Source organism: Scyliorhinus canicula, chromosome 3 (genome assembly GCF_902713615.1).
Source record: "Scyliorhinus canicula chromosome 3, sScyCan1.1, whole genome shotgun sequence".
Lineage (NCBI taxonomy): Eukaryota > Metazoa > Chordata > Chondrichthyes > Carcharhiniformes > Scyliorhinidae > Scyliorhinus > Scyliorhinus canicula.
In genome coordinates this window covers 222149232-222168560 of record NC_052148.1, presented here as the reverse complement: position 1 = coordinate 222168560, position 19329 = coordinate 222149232, and the positions used below count along the sequence as shown (strand labels likewise).

Here is a 19329-nt window from a genome sequence, read left to right as displayed (position 1 = left end):
AGGCCGTGGGAATTCTTCCCTCTGCCTGGTAAGGCCCCCCGAGCCTGATTGCTGGCAGTGACAACCTAGCAACCAGGCACCATGGCACCGACACCCTGGCACTGCCTGTGTGCCCAGGTGGTGCTGCCAGGGTGCTAGGCTGGCAGTGCCAAAGTGCATGGTGCCGGAGGGAGTGCTAGGGATCCCCCCACCTTGTCCCCGATCACCCAGGGATCGCTGATAGCCTGGGAGATCTCCCCCAGGTTCTACTAAGACTGATCCATGTTTATGGAAACCAGTACTAAAAGGTGCCTTGGCGAGGTCTCCCAGACACAGTGGCTAGCCCTTGGGCACCAGGAGAATCCTGTGAATGCATATTTAAATGAGCCTAATGGCTCATTTAAATAGGCTAATCTAAATCATCCCCAGTGAGGGCAAAATCCAGATCACGACGTCTCATGAGACTCTGTTAAATATCGCGAGGCATTTCGAGAATCGCATTTCTCATGAGTGGTCTCTCATGTGATTCAAGGCCTCATCCTGACATCAAGTTGGGCTCGACAAGGCCGTTAAATCATGCCCACAGTCTGAATCATTGGAATTAGCTAAAATGCAGTTACAAATGAAACAGTTGCAACACGATAACGAAATGAGACAACTTGAATTGCAATTAATAAGAAAAGGTACAGTGAGTGTGGCAATTTTGGAAGAAAAAGAAAATGGGAGAGAATTTGGACTTCGGAAAATGGAACAGCAAAGAGATTATCAACTTATAGGTTGCAGTTAAATAAAGAAGTTAAGGAAAATCCAGAGGAAAGAGTAATGTCTCCTCATCAAAAGCCTAGTGGAGATGTGTTTAAATCTATTTAAGCACTGCCAAGGTTTGAGGAGGGAGGTGTGGAAGCCTTTATTAAAATCTCATTTGAGAAAGCAGCTAGACAATTGATTTGGCCAAAAACCAAGTGGGTATTATTTGTACAAACAAAGTTAGTAGGCAGAGCTAGTGAAGTGTTTGCGTCACTATCAGAGGAGGTATCTAGGGATTATGATGAGTTAAGAAAAACCATATTAAGTGCACATGAACCAATGCCAGAAGTCTACAGGTTTATAAATCTAAGGAAAGAATCAATTCAAATGTTAATAGAACTTGGAAGAATCAAACAAAATAATTCTGATAGATGGATGAGAGCATTAAAAATAGACCTAACACATAAAGCTCTTCGTGAAACAGTTATTTTGGAGGAATTTAAAGATTTACTTACCGCAGTAGAGAGAACTCATGAAAGAGTTAAAACTGGGTTAAAACTGCCAAACAGGCATCAGAAATGGCAGATTTTGCCAGAGAGAATCACAATTTTCCACTCCTCTCGCTGATGACATCACGAGGTCCCCAGCCACAAATGGCGAGAACCCAATTTTAATGGTTTTGCATTCATTTTAATATAAGTAGTCAGTGCCCCCACCACATGATCTGCTCTCACTGAATATTCACACCTCGCCGACGTTACAACAGACTTTCAAAATTGAGATTCAGTCAAGAGGATCTCTCTGGTGCACAAAGTTAGGTATAGTCCCCGTGGGAAAGACACATGCCGGGAAGTGTACTGGCATTGCCCCTTGAGTGCCAACCTGGCAGTGCCAACCTGTGTCAGGGGCAGTATCATGGTTGGGTCCTCTGGCCAGTACAATTGGAGGGGCTCCTCTTATGTGTGTTGGGGAGGGCTTACATGAGGATAGAAAGTATCCCGGGCTGCAGTCGTTGGGGACAGGTGGCATGGTGGCCCTGATGGCTGCAAAAGAGGTGGGTGAGAGAGGGTCACCCGATGCTTACAAAGGGGTGGTGGGTGTCCCAAATATTGATGCTGTGGGGGCGAGCCCTAAAGCTTCTGGTGAGGGGGGGCAATAGCCCATGATGATTGTGAGGGAGGTCCTAACATTTACATGTATGGGCGCTCTTTAAAGATGGCGCCTTGATCTCTGCGGACTATGTTGAAGTAAGTGAAATATGTGGAGCTGTCCTTGTCGGCTCTATAAGCCCCCACCCGCCAGAGTGACGGTACAAACTACGCCAATGTTGTTCTCTACCTTGCTCTAACCAAATGACTTTGATGTGTAGTGTTGATCAGAGAACAACAAATCTTGTAAACTAATAAAATTAATTATTAAACACTACAATTGGATTTGACACAACCCTAAGAAACAAACATTTAATTAAACACACATAAACTAAACTCATCTAACATCTAACCCACGAACAGATTAACTACTCTCTTGCTCTCTCATTATCTTCAGTACTCCTAGCCAGCTCCTGCTCCTACCACCTACTCCAACCTTCTGTCCCACAAGGCTCAGCATCATCCCTTATATACTGCTAGGATTAGCTCCCTCAGATGGCTGTCTGTATCCATTTCATTAACCCTTACATTACTTTCATGTATGATAATACCACAATGCTCACTTTTATTTACTCAGGGAGGCTAAAGTTCTGCAGTCAAACTGATCTCTGCAGCTGGAGAACTGCATGACAGTTTTCACTCTGCGCCTGACACTTCGAAAAAATATGGGAAAATTCCACCCAATATATGAGTTATTTGAAATATTAAATTGACACATGCAACATGCTTGTAAGAAACAGATGACTTTGAACTAAAAACAAAACATAATAAAAATACTCTGCGGGTCTGGTAATATCCGTGGAAAGCAATTTCAGGTTGTTCGCTTTTTGTGGTTCCCGAATATTTTCATCACTCAGGAGTTTTCCTCTCCTCATGTCTGGAGTGGACTAATGGACTAACGTAAAGATACTGATTGCTATGATAAGTTGCCTCATAATACAAACAGGATGGTAGATGATGCATACGATGGACTTCGGCCCTTTTTGTCTAACAATTCCTATGTTCCTATAAACAGTGCATTTACAATTTATTATGAGAATCCCATTATGGCGCATGATCTTTTCACTATCACATTAAATAAATCAATTAGCTGGTTAAACAGTCTGTTATCCAACCAATGAATCAATAGTCACAGATGTTTGTTGTCATTGAGTACAATATGTAGAAAGTATACAAAATAAATTGGTCTCAAAGCTGAAAGAAATCTTTTCAGCATCTACGACAGCCGTTACAAGTGAATTTTCCTCCAACTATTGGTGTAATCTGATGGCTAACTTTTGGCTAACTTTTGCATTTGCCTTTCTAGGATTTTCAACATGTTTTTACTGAATATGGCAGTTGTTACACTTTCAACTATGATGACATCGCTGAAAAGAGAGCAAACATTTCTGGAAGAGGACTAAGCGTGATGCTTGACATTAAACAGGTATAACTTTACTGATACTAAGCAATAGAATAAGCTGTTCGGTTTTGATAATATAATTAGTCAGATACGATTTAAGTCATTGAGACAAGTTCATTGTGATAGAATGAGGGCGTGTTTGCACCCTCTTCGGCCATCAGCGAGAATGGTGACATGGGACGCGATCTTCCAGAAAAATTTCCCTCTTTCTGCACTGTAAATTCTACAATTCTAAGATGAATCTATGAGAGGTTGGATAAATCCAGTTTGTTCTCACTGGAACGATAGAGGTTGCGGGGGGTGTGATGTGATAGAAGTCTACACAATTATGAGGGGCATGGACAGACTGGATAGTCAGAAGCTTTTCTCCAGGATGGAAGAATCAATTACTAGGAGACATAGGTTTAAGGTGCGAAGGGCGAAGTTTAGAGGAGATGTGCAAGGGATGTTTTTTTACACAGAGGGCAGTGGGTGCCTGGAACACGCTGCTGGAGGAGGTGGTGGAAACAGCTATCCTGCATCCACTCTGCTGAGTCCTGTAATAATTTCACATGTTTGAATTAGGTCACCTTTCATCCTTCTAAATTCCAGAGAATAAAGGCCCAGTCTATTTAATATTTCCTCATAGAACAATCCCTCCACTCCAGGTATTCATCTAGTGAACCTTTGTTGCACTCTCTCCAAGGCAAGTACATCCTTAGGTACAGTAAGAGGTATTATAATACCAGGTTAAAGTCCAACAGGTTTGTTTTGAATCACTAGCTTTCGGAGTGCAGCTCCTTCATCAGGTGAGTGAAGAGGTAGGTTCCACAACCACATATATAGACAAAGAAAATGATCTAAGATGATACTTTGAATGAGACTTTGCAGGTAATTAAGTCTTTACAGGTCCAGATGGAGCGACTGGAGAGAAGGATAATCACAGGTTCAAGATTATCTTTAACCTGTGATTATTCCTCTCTCCAGTCGCTCCTGTTTCCTCGCTCCCCTTCTTTCTTGAACACTGGGGTTCACAATGATTTGTTTTTAAATTTCATTTTCATGAGGAAATAGTTGGAAAAGTTATTTTTGCAAAGTTTTATTGTCTGCTATTATTGGTAACCAAATGCTGTTTATATTTTTTTCTCCATTTGTAGCTGGAAATGACAGATAATCCTGCGCTTGGTTTTGTTGATGCTGGAATTTCCTTTGTTATCCATTCACCTAAGGAACCACCACAAGTTGAGACAATGGGCTTGTCCACAGGTGTAGGAATGCATGCTCACGCTGCAATATGGCAATTGAAGGTAAATAACAGAAATTCCCATGCAGACTGAAAATTTCAACTCAAAATACTTTGCATTTTATTCGATGAATGACCAAATTTGAATAAGCAAGGTTCTAGTTTTGTTTATTATGTTGGTATTAATCATAAGAATAGTTGATTAGTATACACATTCAAACACATGAACAGCACAGTCACGTACGCACACACATATGGACAACACACACACTCTCATATACACACGCACGCACACATGCACGCACAGACCGTGCTTGTGGCCAGGCGACCAGGGACACCTCTGCACTAAGGTTCTCAGATCATAATCTGAACCCCATGGTGAATGAAGTGTATACCAGGAGGATGTCCTCTTCCCAGCAGGCCATAACCTTCCCCCCCCACCACCACAAAGAGGGTATGGCAGCAGATTTCCGAGGTGGTGAGCTGTGGGCAGACAATCCTGAAGTTGGATCAAGTGCCATAAACACTTTAGTGACCTGCGGTTCAGCAAGGTGAGCGGGACTTCTTTAATGGGTCTGCCCCTTTGGCTCACTGTATGCAATGTGCCAAGTACATAGTGAACATAAGTCACATATTACACCTCAACCTTGGTGGAGTATGTGCCCAAATCACTGATACAGCAACCATTGTTAATGTTTAAGGATGCTAAAGAGGACTGCTGTTACAGACTAGGTGAAATGAAAATCGCTTATTGTCACAAGTAGGCTTCAGTGAAGTTACTGTGAAAAGCCCCTAGTAGCCACATTCCGGCGCCTGTTTGGGGAGAGTAGTATAAGGTGTGACACATATAGGGTTAATGTGGGACCGAGTACAGTGCTGCCCACACAGTACTGTAAAAAGGCAAATGGCCAAGATCTCAGGGCCAGTGTAGTGTTGAGCAGAGACATGTGTTGATCTAAGCATGGAGGTAGCTCTTAGCTTGTACCCTTTATTGTACATGTGTAAATAGTTCTATCAGTTAATAAAGACTTATAGTTAACCTATGGGAGACCACAGAGACTTACTTAAGACATACCAATCCGTAACCAACACCCCACAACCAAGTAGACTCCCATATCCATGCAGCACACAGTCACTTCATTATACTTTCCCTCTTGTCTAAAAAGAGACATTCCCTGCCAGCGGCATCCATAGCCCACAAATAAATTTTTAAAATGCCTCAGAGATGATTCAAACTAGGGGTTGGGACCCCAATGTTGTGAGACATTTGACCTGTGGTAGCCAAGATGCCATCAAGCAAATATGTGGATGGTGGATGATGGAAAATGACACCTTCCAGGTGCACAGGGCTATGGTGATGGTTGCCTTGGTGAGTTACCTGGGCAATAGCACTTTTTGGAGTGTCGATGAGGGTTCGGAGAATGGAAGCATGTCACTGAATGATGCCAGAGAAATTCAGACTGGCAGCAGGCCAAACACTGTGAACAATGTGGAAAACAGTCATTGAGGATTTAAAAGGATTCAACTCAGAAGTATTTTTTGTTCATTTCACGGACGCCAGTGGTGTGATCCCACCTCCAGGATAAGAACATCGCTTCCAATACTATGTGTAAGGGAGTACCATCATACCGAATGAACTCACCAGTCACCAGCCCAGAGACATGCGCATGGGTGAGACATGCACGGAATTAGAATTGAGAGCACAGGGTGAGAAGCAGAGAACTAGTATGTAGGAGGAGGTAGCAGGATCAGGGGCACCTGTGCAGCGTTCCTTTGATGGGAGGAGTGCTGCATCTCGGGGCAGTGATACAGCCTCAGGAGTCTTATTTTAAGGCTCAGTATTTGATCCTGCAGCAGCAATTGACAGGATTCCTTGAGAACTCAAGCCCTGTGAAGGGAATAGTTCATGGTGGTGCTGAGTTCGACCATATCTTGGACTCTCAAGCGCGAGCAGTACCCATGAGTGGGAATATGGCAAACCTCATGGAGAGGCACATGCAGTTCAGTAGCTGGAGTCAGCACAGAGTTAAGAGCCCTGAACAGGATAACCTCACAGGTGTGCAGCAATGGCTTGAGCGCATGCCAGATGCATTACAGCAGCAAACCCCTTCATGCCAGCAGGAGGCCACATCAAGGGCTGATGTACATACAGAGGAAGATCGGGATTTGCTGCACTATGAGTGAATGAATGTCACTATCCTTGGCTTCTTCAAGGCCCTGTGTCAGGGGATGCATCTCAGATCTAGGACCCATGGTCGATGGCTGCCCCTGCAAGGGTGCAGCTAATGCAGTCACAGGAAGGGTCCCGACTGATCCCTGCAAGGCGAGGACAACCACCATGGTCTTCACAGCTTGAACACATGGGCAACCTGCCTTCATCTCTTCTGAGGCAACAAAGGGAATCAGTCGGAGTGTTCAAGTATGGAGGACACCACATCAGTTAGATCACTGAGGTGTGTAGAACATATAGGTCACAAAGAAAACTGTCCAAATAATTTATACATCAGACCTGCATTCTATTTGCATTATTTACATTAACTGTTGACTACTCTATACAGAGATCTAATCAATTTCCCACCAAAACCCATGAAGCCTGTGGTCTATAAACCCTCTAAATGTGTCAATTGTGTTCAGAAGGATGTTGACTTCTCTGCCATCCCTGTAAAGATACAGGGTGGGATTCTCCACCCTGCCGCGCCACATTTCTGCCCGACCGGCCAGCGGGATTCTCCGTTACATTGGCTGGTCAATGGGGTTTCCCATTGTGGGGCAGCCCCACACTGTCGGGAAACCCCCAGGCGCCGGCATAATGGAGAATCCCACCGGCGGAGAAACCCGGCCACAGTCCTTAGTCATTTCCAGGATTGTGCTCTGCATCACCATCTCAGAGATTCCTCAGGTGAGGTGCTGTTGAATGAGGTTTTTTCACAATAATAGCAGCTTTCATGGGCTCCTCAACACAGCTCCGGGCCCAGACCACAGCAAGTCTCCATCATCGACCTCAGCAGGTCTGACAGGATCTGTGGAGAGGAAAGGGAGCTAACGTTTCGAGTCTGGATGACTCTTCGTATAAGCTAGAGAGAACTGGAAATGGGGTCAGATTTATACTGTAACGGGGAGGGGGGAGGGCGTGAAGCGTTGGGGCTGGATAGAGGGCCAACGATAGGTGGAGGTAGACAAAGATGTCGAGGACAGAAGACAAAAGGAATGTAAATGGGGGTGATTGAGGCTAAAAAGGATGCTATCATAGAATCATCATAGAATTTATTTAGATGCTGTGATGTGGAGATGCCGGCGTTGGACTGGGGTGGGCACAGTAAGAAGTAAGAAGTAAAAATTATGCTGATAGTGGTCCATATAGAGATCAAAATGTGTGAATGGCAGAACAAAGGTGAATAGTGTGTCAAAGGGCAATGAGGAACAGCTGGCCCAAGTGGTGTGGGGGGAGGGGAAACAATGGTGAGGCGAAAACAGATCAATGGAAGAAATGAAAATAAATTGATAGAAATAAAAATGGGTTGAAGGTGGAGGAGAGAGTTCACAGTCTAAAGCTGTTGAACTCAATGTTAAATCTGGAAGGCTGTAACGTGCCTAATCGGAAGATGAGTTGCTGTTCCTCCAGTTTGCACTGGACATCACTGGAACATTGCAGCAGTGTCATACTAATAATTAATAAAATTACTGCAGCTGCTAGAATCTGAAACAAAAGAGAAAATGCTGGAAAATCTCAGCAGGTCTAGCAGCATCTGTAGGGAGAGAAAAGAGCTAACGTTTTGAGTCCGGTGACTCTTTGTCAAAGCTAACAGACAGAGAAAGTGGGAAATATTTATACTGTGGAGTGAGAATGAAAGATGAGTCATAGCCACAGAAACCCAGGGAAACCGGGTGCTAATGCCTGTTCTTGGCCTGCTGCAATGTTCCAGTGAAGCTCAACGCAAACTGGAGGAACAACATCTCATCTTCCGGTTAGGCACACTACAGCCTTCCGGCCTGAACATCGAATTCAATAACTTCAGATGATCAGCTCTACCCCACCTCGACCCATTTGTTTTCATCACATTTCATTTTAACTGTCTTTTACTATTTATTTCTTTCTTAATATATATTTAATTCCCCCCCACCCCCCAATCTTATCCACCTTTCCTTCACCTTTCTCCTCTTTACTTCCCCTTCCCCTCCTCCTGCATCTACAGTTCATATATAAAGTATCAAATACATATTTTCACAATAGTTTTTTCCATTGTACGCTGTGATATTGGAGCTGAAACTGAATATGTTCATCTTGATGATTGGAAAAAACTTTCAGTCTTCATGTTTTTTGCAGACTATTAACCAGGAGTACCCATGGGGAGAATGTAACCCCAACATACAGCTGGAATATCATGACAGTTATACAACTTATGGCTGTTTACAAGAATGCAAATCAAAGCATATAAAAGAGCATTGTGGATGCATACCCTTTCTGCTCCCAGGTTGGTAAACTGTTTTAAAGGCCATTTAAAGTAGGCCAGTAGACAGGCCGCCAATCTCTTAAGGTTCAGGGAATCACAGAATGATTACAGCTTGGAAAGAGCCAATTGAGCCATTTACCCTCGAAAGGAGCACTCCATCTCTTGTTAGGAAAACAAAGGTAGTTTTGATGGACTTCTAATTTGTATTGGTAAACATCAGAAATAAGATATAGTTTTAAGTGGGTTTGATTTAATATTTCTGTGGCTGGAAGGGTTAAACCCCAGCATTGATTACTGCTGTACAAAGGTGTTTGTATGTTGGTTAAGTTCCAACTGTATTTCGATTGTGCTTGGAGAGAGCTACACCATGAAGAATAAATAAGCATGTGGGTGTTGCTTCGCAATTGCGGCATTGAAAGGTAGAGAAGTTAAGTTTTAGTTAGCTAATTTGATTGCAGTTGGAGATAGAAGGCAGCACTTGCAACTCTGCAAGAAGCAATTGGTTTGAGAAGGCGAAAGAGGGAACATCTTAGCATTGTGAGAAGAAAAATAAATACTATGGAATATTAGTTAATAAAACAGATGCCAGAAATCTAATGGCCAGCTAGTTAAGGAAACTGGAGAAATGTGCCCAAGAAGTCTGGAGCTAAGTGAATAGAGACCAAGGCATTGTTCAGAAGAATGCAGGAAGAATAAACAAAGTGTTCTAAGTGAAAGAGACAATTGTAGTAACCAGATTTAAAGTGGGGCAGCAGCCTTAAATGATAAAACAAATGCCTGATGCCATTTTAATAGAGTCTGGAAATTGAGAGTTAAAGCAATTGTAAGTAGGTTCAAGTAGGTTGTAAGTAGTGATGGCAGACTAAGTCGGGAGGTGTACACTTCCAATAAGAGGGGAAGAGGGTGAGCGTGGCATAGTGGTAATGTACAAGTAATCCAGAGACCCAGGATAATACTTTTGGGACTTGGATACAACCCCACCACAGCAGCAATTAAGAGACTGCCTCAAAGTCCACTATTCAATTAAGAGCCAGCAATCTGAGAAGGTGAGTTAAGTGTCGCCATTATCTGAGGGGGAACATGAGGAAGTCACCATCAAGCTGCCTCTAGGAATCTGTCAGACTTGGCTCTCAATATCATCTGGAGACAGAGAAATGGACCACTGACGTGATGTGTATTTTTCTGATTGTCCTCTTTTTTTTTTCAAACGCATTTTATTCAAACTTGTATCAAAGTAGGTTACAGCAAATAAACACCCCTGGGAAACATTCTTCCCAACAATCAACTATACAGTTTGTACAGATTTTCCTCCTTTTTCACCCTCCCTCCCCCCGGCGATGAACAGCTCCTCAAACATGGTCACAAACATCCCCCACCTTTTCTCAAACTCCCCTGCTGAGCCCCTTAACTCATACTTTATCTTCTCTAACCGCAGGAAGTCATACAGGTCACCCAACCATACTGCTACACCCAGTGGTGATGCGAACCGCCACTCCAGCAAAATTCGGCACCATGCAATCAGAGAGGCGAAGGCTATGACGTTGGCCTGCCTCCTCTCCATGAGCTCGCTGAAACCCCAAATATCGCCACCAAAGGGTTCAGGTCCACTCCCTCCTCCACTGTCCTGGCTAAGACCACGAACACTCCCGCTCAGAATCTTCCCAATTATTCACAACCACAAAACATGTGCGCATGATTCACTGGCCACCACCCACACCTCTCACACACATCTGCTACCCCCCGAAAGAACCCACTCATTCTCGCCACTACTCCAGCCACTTGTATATATCCCCAATTCTTCCCTCCCCTTCCACATCCGGAAGCAGCAGTCGCTCCAGCAGGGTGTATCCCGGCAATCTAGGGAGCCTCTTTCAGACCTTTTGTGCAAAGTCCCTAATCTGTAGATACCTGAACTCACTACCCGTCGGCAGCTCGACCCTCCCCCTAGCTCCTCCAGACTGGCGAACCCTTCCTCTAAATACAAATCCCTCACCTAGACCAGCCCCGCTTCCCTCCGCCTCCTGTATAAACAGTCCATCCCCCCGGCTCAGACCCATGATTCTCGCACAGCGGCGATAGCACCGGCATCCCTTCCACCCTAAAATGCCTCCTCAGCTAATTCCATATCTTCACCGTGGACTGCACCATTGGGCACCCTGAATACCTACTTGGTGCCATTGGCAATGCTGCTGTCACTATAGCCCTCAAACTAGACCCTTTCCAAGATTCCTCCTCCATCCTAACCCACTCTACCCCTTCTCCTTCCCACCAGTGCCGCACCTTGTCCACATTCGCCGAATGAAGCAAGTTTGGCAGCGCCAACCCCCCCTGCCTCTGCCTCTGTAGCAGGGTCCTCCCCACCCTCGGCACCTTCCCTGCCCATACAAAGTCAGAGATGATTGTATCCACTTACTGAAAAAGGCCTTTGGTATAAAGGTCGGGAGAGCCTGAAAGATAAACAAGAACCTCGGCAGAATATTCATTTTAACAACTTGGACCCTCCCTGCCAACATTAAGTACAGTGTATCCCACCTCTTAAGATCCTCCCTGGCCTCCTCCACCAGCTTCGTTAAGTTCCACTTATAGAGCCCCGTCCATTCCCTCGCTACCTGAATCCCCAAGTACCTAAACCTATCCCTCTCTACCGTAAATGGCATCCCCCTAAATTAGCCCGCTGTGCCAGCTCATTCACCGGGAATACCTCGCTTTTCCCTACATTCAGCTTGTATCCCGAGAACCCTCCAAACCTCCCCAACAGGCCCATAATCCTTCCCATACTGTCCAACGGATCCGAGACATACAGCAAAAGGTCATCGGCATAGAGCGACACCCGATGCTCCCTCTGTCCCTCATTATCCCCTGCCACTCTGCCGACCCCCTGAGAGAAATCGCCAATGGCTCTATGGCCAGCGCAAACAGCAGCGGTGACAGCTGGCACCCCTGCCTCATACCCCTGTGTAAATCAAAGCTTTGTGAGCTCATATCATTCGTCCTCACCCTCGCTCTTGGCGCCACATACAGCAACCGCACCCATGCCACAAATCTCGGCCCAAACCCAAACCTTCCCAAAACTTCGAACAAGTACCACCACTCCACCCAGTCAAATGCTTTCTCCCCGTCCACGGACACCACCACCTCCGGTACCAGAGCTCTTGACGGATTCATTACCACATTCAACAGCCGTCTTATATTACTCGTGAGCTGCCTGCCCTTCACGAAGCCTGTTTGATCTTTTGCAACCACCCCCGGAACACAATCCTCCATCCTCCCCGCCAACAACTTAGCCAATACTTTCACATCCGTGTTCAATAGTGATATGGTCTATACGACCCACATTCCACCAGATCCTTTCCTTTTTTTGGGATTAGTGTGATTACTGCCTGCTTCATCGTCTCTGGTAACTCCCCCTTCTCCAGTGCTTCATTAAACGCCCCCAACAGATGTGGTGCCAGGTCCGCTGCAAATTCCTTATAAAATTCTGCCGGGTATCCATCCGGCCCAGGGGCCTTCCATGACTTCATACCCCTGATACTTTCCAGCACCTCCCTCAGCCCCAAGGGCTCCTCCAACGCCTGCCTCTTTGCTTCTTCCACCTGGGGAAATTCCAGCTCGTCCAGAAACCGCCCCATGTCCCCCTCCTCTCCTCCTGGATCTGCCTCACAAAGTCCCTGGCAATACTCTCTAAATGCCTCATTATCTTCCCTGGCTCTGACACCACATCCCCAGCCCCAGTCCGGATCTTCAATATTTCTCTGGATGCAGTCTGCCTTCGCAGCTGGTGTGCCAGCATGCGGCTCGCCTTCTCCCCATACTCTTACTGCACCCCTCTTGCCCTCCGCAGTTGCCCTTCTTCCCTCCCCATTATCAGCCTGTCAAATTGACCCTGCAACTTTTTCCTCCTCATCAATCCCTCCACGGTGGGCACCCTCGAATATTCCCTGTCCACCTCTAATATCTCACTCACTGGACGGTCATGTTCCGCCCTTCTTTCCTTATTCGCACGAACCGTAAATGAGATCATTTCTCCCCGGACTACTGCCTTCAGTGCTTCCCACAAAATGCCCGCCGACACCTCCCCATTCTGATTGAACTCCACATAATCCCTAATCGTTAACTGCACCTTATCACAAAAACCTCCATCCGCCAACAACCCCGAGTCAAACCTCCAACCCGGCCTCTGCTCTCGTCCTGTACTGAACCGAATATCCAGCCAGTGGGGCGCATGGTCCGAGATAACTATCCCCGCATACTCCGCCCCCTCCACACCAACCAAAATCTCCAGACTCACTACAAAGTAATCAATCCTCGAATACACCTTATAGACGTGTGAAAAGGAATACTCCCTATCCCTGGCTTCTGAAAGTGCCATGGATCCACCATGCCCATCCTCTCCATAACCACCCCCCCCCCTCCCCCAGCTCCCTTGCCATTCGTACCCTACCCATCAACCTGTGGCTCAATCTATCCATCCTCGGCTCCAGGACACAGTTAAAATCTCCGCCCATGATAATGCGTGGCCAAATCTGGGATTGCTGCCAGAAACCCCCTCATAAAACCCACATCATCCCAATTTGGGCATACACATTTACCAACACTACCAGTGCCCCTTCAATACCCCACTCACAATCACATATCTCCCACCTGGATCCCTCACCTCCTTCGCACTCACAAATCCCATTTTCTTGCTCATTAAAATCGCCACACCCTTCGATTTTGAATCAAACCCCGAGTGAAAAACCTGCCCAACCCACCCCTTCCTTAACCTAACCTGGTCCTTCACACGGAGGTGTGTCTCCTGCAAAAAGACCACCCCCGCTTTCAAGCTCCTGAGGTGCGCAAACACCCGCGACCTTTTAACCGGACCAGTCAGTCCCCGGACATTCCACATTACCAACCTTACCGGAGGCTTGCGCCTCCAATCCCCTCTACCGTCTGATGTGTTAGGCAGGTTGGTTCGACGTTGACTGCAACTGGATGCAGTGAAGCTAGAAACAGACACCTGACACAGGAGATGATCCAACACTGTTTTATTTAACTAGTGGACTGCTGTACATGTTCAGCTGTGGGTTGACACTCTACTAATCTACTAATCTTTGGCAGTTTCTTCGCATATTTGGATCACTCGTTCATCAGTGGTTGGGAAGTTGCTGGCACACAACTGCACCTGTGCCTCTATGTGGCAGATGAAGTCGCCCTGTTCACACGGCGTGGTGATGGATCGGGATAGGGCATCCGCGATGATCAGCTCGGCGGAGACGAAGAAAAATTCGCTGTAGCCGAGGTGTCATGTCATTTAAATCCTTCTGAATTATGTGGACTAAAGGCCTATGGTCTGTTTCCACCGTGAACTTTAGCAGGCCGTATACGTAGTCGTGAAACCTGACTATTCCTGTCAGGAGACCCAAGCACTCCTTTTTGATCTGGGCATACCATTGCTCGGTCAGCGTCATGGCCCTGGAGGCATGTGCCACTGGAGCCCAGGACGAGGAATCGTCTCGCTGGAGGAGCACCGCCCCAATGCCGTCCTGGCTTGGGTCAGTAGATATCTTGGTGTCATTGTTGGGTCAAAGAACGGCAGTACTGGGGCTGTGGTGAGCTTCGCCTTCAGCTCAAGCCACTCCTTTTCATGTGCGGGCAGCCACTGGAACACTGTTGACTTCTTTACGAGATGCCGGAGGGCCGTGGTGTGGGCTGCCATATTGGGAATGAATTTCCCGAGAAAATTTACCATCCCGAGGAAGCGGAGGACTGCCTCTCTGTCCTCTGGGGTCTTCATGGCGTTGATCGCCAGCACCTTGTCAGCGTCAGGTTGCACACCCTGCTGTGAAATGTGGTCACCCAGAAACTTGATAGCGGATTGATCAAATGAGCATTTGGCCCTGTTGAGCTGGAGGCCATTTTCATGAATCCGCTGGAAGACCTGTTGAGTCGAGCAATGTGATCCTCGGGCGTTGTGGACCAGATGATCATGTCGTCCACATCGACTCGCACCCCCTCGATGCCATCCATCATTTGCTCCATGATGCGATGAAATACTTCGGAAGCTGATATGATACCGAAAGGCATGCGGTTGTAGCAATAGCAACCGAACGGAGTGTTAAACGTGCACAGCTTCCGACTGGACGCGTCCAGCTGTATTTACCAGTAGCCATGGGAGGCGCCAGCTTGATAAACAATTTGGCATGAGCCATCTCACTGGTTAACGCTTTGGGATCGGGCAGTGCTCTCGCATGATGTTTCGGTTCAGGTCTTTGGGATGAATGCAAATGCGGAGTTCACCAGAGGGTTTTTTTACGCAGACCATGGAGCTGACCCAGTCTGTTGGTTCCGTGACCTTTAAGATGATACTCTGGTCTTGGAGGTCTTGTAGCTGCTTTTTCAGACGATCCTTGAGAGGAGCCGGCACCCGGCTTGGTGCATGGATCACTGGGGTGGCGTTCGGCTTGAGCAATATCTTGTAGCGATATGGGAGCGTGCCCATCCCATCAAACACGTTGTGGTATTGCGTGAGAATGTCGTCTATCTCAGCCTGGAGATTCACATCGGGCGAGGCAGTCGCCGGTGTCGAGGACATGGTATGGACTCGCTGGACCAGATTCAGGGGCTTGCAGGCGAGAGCACTGAGCAGGGACGCCCTGTCAGGCCGGATGATCTCGAATCGTAATGTTGCCTTGATTGCCTTGTGAGATACACCTAGCTGACACGATCCACTGGCAGCTATGGCATTGCCATTGTAGTCAAGGATCTGGCAGGCTGATGGAAGAATGCTTGGTTGGTCACGGATGCTGTCGAGATCTGACTGTGAAATGAGGTTCGCAGACGCGCCGGTGTCCAGTTTAAATCGGATGCGAGCCTGGTTGACTGTGAGCACAGCCCACCACTTGTCGTCGGGATCCACACTGAGGATCGAAAGGCGGTTTGCAGGTGCAGTGGAGACCAGCTCACATGTGGTCATGATGCCCACCCGATATGGAGACTCGAGGCAGTCAGCATCGGGGTCTGTTGGGCTGTCGGGATCAGAATCCTGCATGCCTCGTTGTACCGAGCGGACACGTCTGCGCCGCAGCTGGGATCGCTGGCTGATGATCAGTGGAGCGGACCTGCAGAAGGCCGCGTAATGGCCAGGCTTCCCACACTATAGGCATCGCCGTCCTTTGGCTGAACATTGCCGCTTTAAATGGGCGGAGCCAGAATTCGGACACGTTATGATGCTGACGTCAGTGCATTCCGTGCGGCATCGCGCATGCGCAGTGCGGTTAGCGGACGTACGCACCTGTGCATTAGGGTTTTCGGCCTCGTCGTCCACCCGGTCTTGGCGCGCATGCGTAGGGACCCGGGAAAAGCGCGTGAAACGACCACTCTCCTCGATGCTCAGGCCTTGCATTTTTGCAATGGCCTGCACCCGTTCTGCCTCGTGGGAGGCCAGTTTTGCAGTTTCTGCCGCCCTGATGTGGGAGTAACGATTCTTGGCATGCTCATGGTCTACGCACGTCTCGATAGCGACGGAGCGGGTCAACTGTTTTATTTTGAGCTGCTACCGCAGGGAGTCGGAGTGGACCCCGAAAACGATCTGATCCCGGATCATGGAATCAGCCGTCGAGTCATAATTACATGACTGCGCTAGGATGCGGAGATGGGTCAGGAAGGACTGAAAAGGTTCATCCTTACCCTGAAGCCTCTGTTGGAAGATGTACCGTTCAAAGCTCTCATTCACCTCAATGTCGCAGTGGCTGTCGAAATTTAGCAGAACTGTCTTGAACTTCGTCTTGTCTTTGCCATCGGCAAACGTAAGCGAGTTGTAGATATGGATGGCGTGATCCCCCACAGTCGACAGGAATAGCGCGATCTTCCTGGCATCCGATGCAGCCTCGAGGATGGAGGCCTCGATATGCAGGAGGAACTTTTGTTTGAAGATTTTCCAATTGGCGGCGAGGTTGTCGGAGCTGCGGAGCTGCGGAGCTGCGGAGCTGCGCAGGAGGCTGGATGTTTTCTATTTCGCTGGATGGCTGCTTTCTGTTCGTTGCAGATTCACTCCAGGTAGATTTGTTAGGATTAATAGCACTCTGGTACCATGATGTGTTAGGCAGGTTGGTTCGACGTTGACTGCAATTGGATGCAGTGAAGCTAGAAACAGACATCTGACACAGGAGATGATCCAACACTGTTTTATTTAACTAGTGGACTGCTGTACATGTTCAGCTGTGGGTTGACACTCTACTAATCTAATTGATGCCCTCTTACTTGCTTGACCAGGCTTACTAGCTACCGCATGGTGATAGTGCTCACTAGCTTGTGCACTCTGACTGTCTCAGTAGCTGGGTCCTGAGAGAGGGAGAGTCTTAATGCCCTATGGGCTTTATAGTGGTGCTGTCCTGTCTGGTGATTGGTTGTTCTGTGTTGTGTGTTCATTGGTCATCCTGTGTGTCAATCACTGCCTGTCTGCATCACATTATGTACATGAGTGGATATTATGACACCGTCCGTCATCTTCCCCACTTAACTCCTGCCCCTTTCATTCCACTCTGTACCTAGCCCATCCCAGATGGCCCCTTTCTTCACCTTTGACCATGTCATTTCTCACCCCCCGCCGCGTCGCAGAAACCCCCCCCCCCCCCCCGCTTTTCCCTTCCCCGGCCACCCCTCTTGGCCTTCTCCCAACCACCTCACTTCCGTTCACCAGCATAACCTGCTAGCGCGGCTGCCGCTGCCCAAAGGCACATCCTAATGACCTCCCCCACCCTCTTTCCCCCCCTCCCCCCCCCCCCCCCACTTCCTCAGCTCAAAGAAGAAGGCCTCCTGCTGGTCTTACCCTCCCCCGCCAAACAAGGACTTCTCCTGAACTCCAGATAGCCTTCTCCAAAAGCAAACAAACAGATGTTAACACAAACAGTCCTATAAAACAGGAGGGGGGTGGGAACATCCATCCCCACATAAACCTTTCACCCCTCCAGCTCCTTACAATTTCAACATTGAACAGAAACCACCCCCCAGAAAAAAACGCGAAAATCCCCCAATCCCTATACCCACTTCAAACATGCTCCCGACCATTACATAGTGCAAGCAGCCCAGTTCCCAAGCATTACCTGCTCAGTTCTCAGTATGCTCCTTAATGAAGCCTTCGGCCGCTTCTGAGGTCTCGAAATAATACTTCCAGCCTCCGAACGTCACCCATAATTTGGCCGTGTAGAGCACCCCAAACTTGATCTGCCGCCGGGTACAGCACCGCCTTGGCCTTGTTGAAACCTGCCCACCGTTTTGCCAACTCGTCTCTGATGTCCTGATAAATCCGAACGTTATTTCCCTTCCAGTTGCAGCTACATTTCTCCCTGGCCCACCCTAGAATTTTCTCTTTCTCCACAAATTTATGGAGTCTCATGATCACCGCCCGCAGCGGCTCCCCAGCTCTAGGCTTCTGCCTCAGAGACCTATGCGCTCGGTCCACTTCAGGTGCCTTACCAGCACCCCTTCTGCCACCAGCCCTGCCAGCATCATCGAGACGTACCTCATGGCACTCACACCTTCCACTCCTTCAGGCAGGCCCACTATTCGCAGGCTCTGTCTTCTTGAGGTATTCTCCTGCTCCTCAACCTTTGCCCTCAATGTTTTACAAAGGTCACATAGGAGCCCCACCTCCGCCTCCAGAGCCACCACACAATCGCTGTGGTCCGAGATCACTCCTTCGATCTCCCAAATCTGTGACCCCTGCACCTCCAAACACCTCTCCACCCGCTCCAAAGCACTCTTCAGGGGTGCCACAGCTTCTGCAATGGCCTTTGCATGATCCTCATGCATTTCTTTCCTCTTCCCACCGAACCTTTTGGACACTAAGGGGCATTTTTTTTAACTTGGCCAATCCACCTAACCTGCACACCTTTGGACTGTATTTCAATGGTTTTCATAATTGGTCAATTAAGTACAGATCAAGCAACAGAAAATTTAGGAACTCCAAGGATATTGGATGTGTGTTTTAATTCCTTTTGGAAATTGGAAGGGATTAGAAGGGTATCAGCAAAAATATGGTTATGTATGTACTTTCTTAACTGACAGGGAACAGGATCGATGAATAAAAGGTGAAAGACAACACAAAATTAGTTTTGCTGTTCCTTCAGCGTTGCTGGGTCAAAATCCTAGAAATCTTTTCCAAACAGCACTATGGGTGTTCAAAGAACACATGGCCTATAGTGGTTTAAGGAAGCAGTTCACCGTGACCTTCTCGAGGACAATTGGGGATGGCAATAAATGCTGGCCTACCCAAAGATGCCTAAATTCCGTGAATGAATTAAAAAAATTATATTGAGTCTAGCAATAAATCTAACCACCATTCTGATTGCTATGACACAAAAAAATAAACATTTTATTCCACTTTGCTAGAATATAGCA

General features: G+C 47.4%; 1 protein-coding gene across 1 annotated transcript in view; it reads left to right on the top strand.

Annotated features, from left to right (window-relative positions):
* LOC119963314 (acid-sensing ion channel 5-like) overlaps positions 1–19329 on the top strand; it is a 77382-nt gene that overhangs the window by 22734 nt on the left and 35319 nt on the right. The window contains exons 3-5 of the mRNA XM_038792289.1: positions 3181–3300; positions 4413–4562; positions 8823–8970. Coding sequence (XP_038648217.1) covers positions 3181–3300; positions 4413–4562; positions 8823–8970 — 418 coding nt within the window. The remainder of the gene's footprint in view (positions 1–3180; positions 3301–4412; positions 4563–8822; positions 8971–19329) is intronic.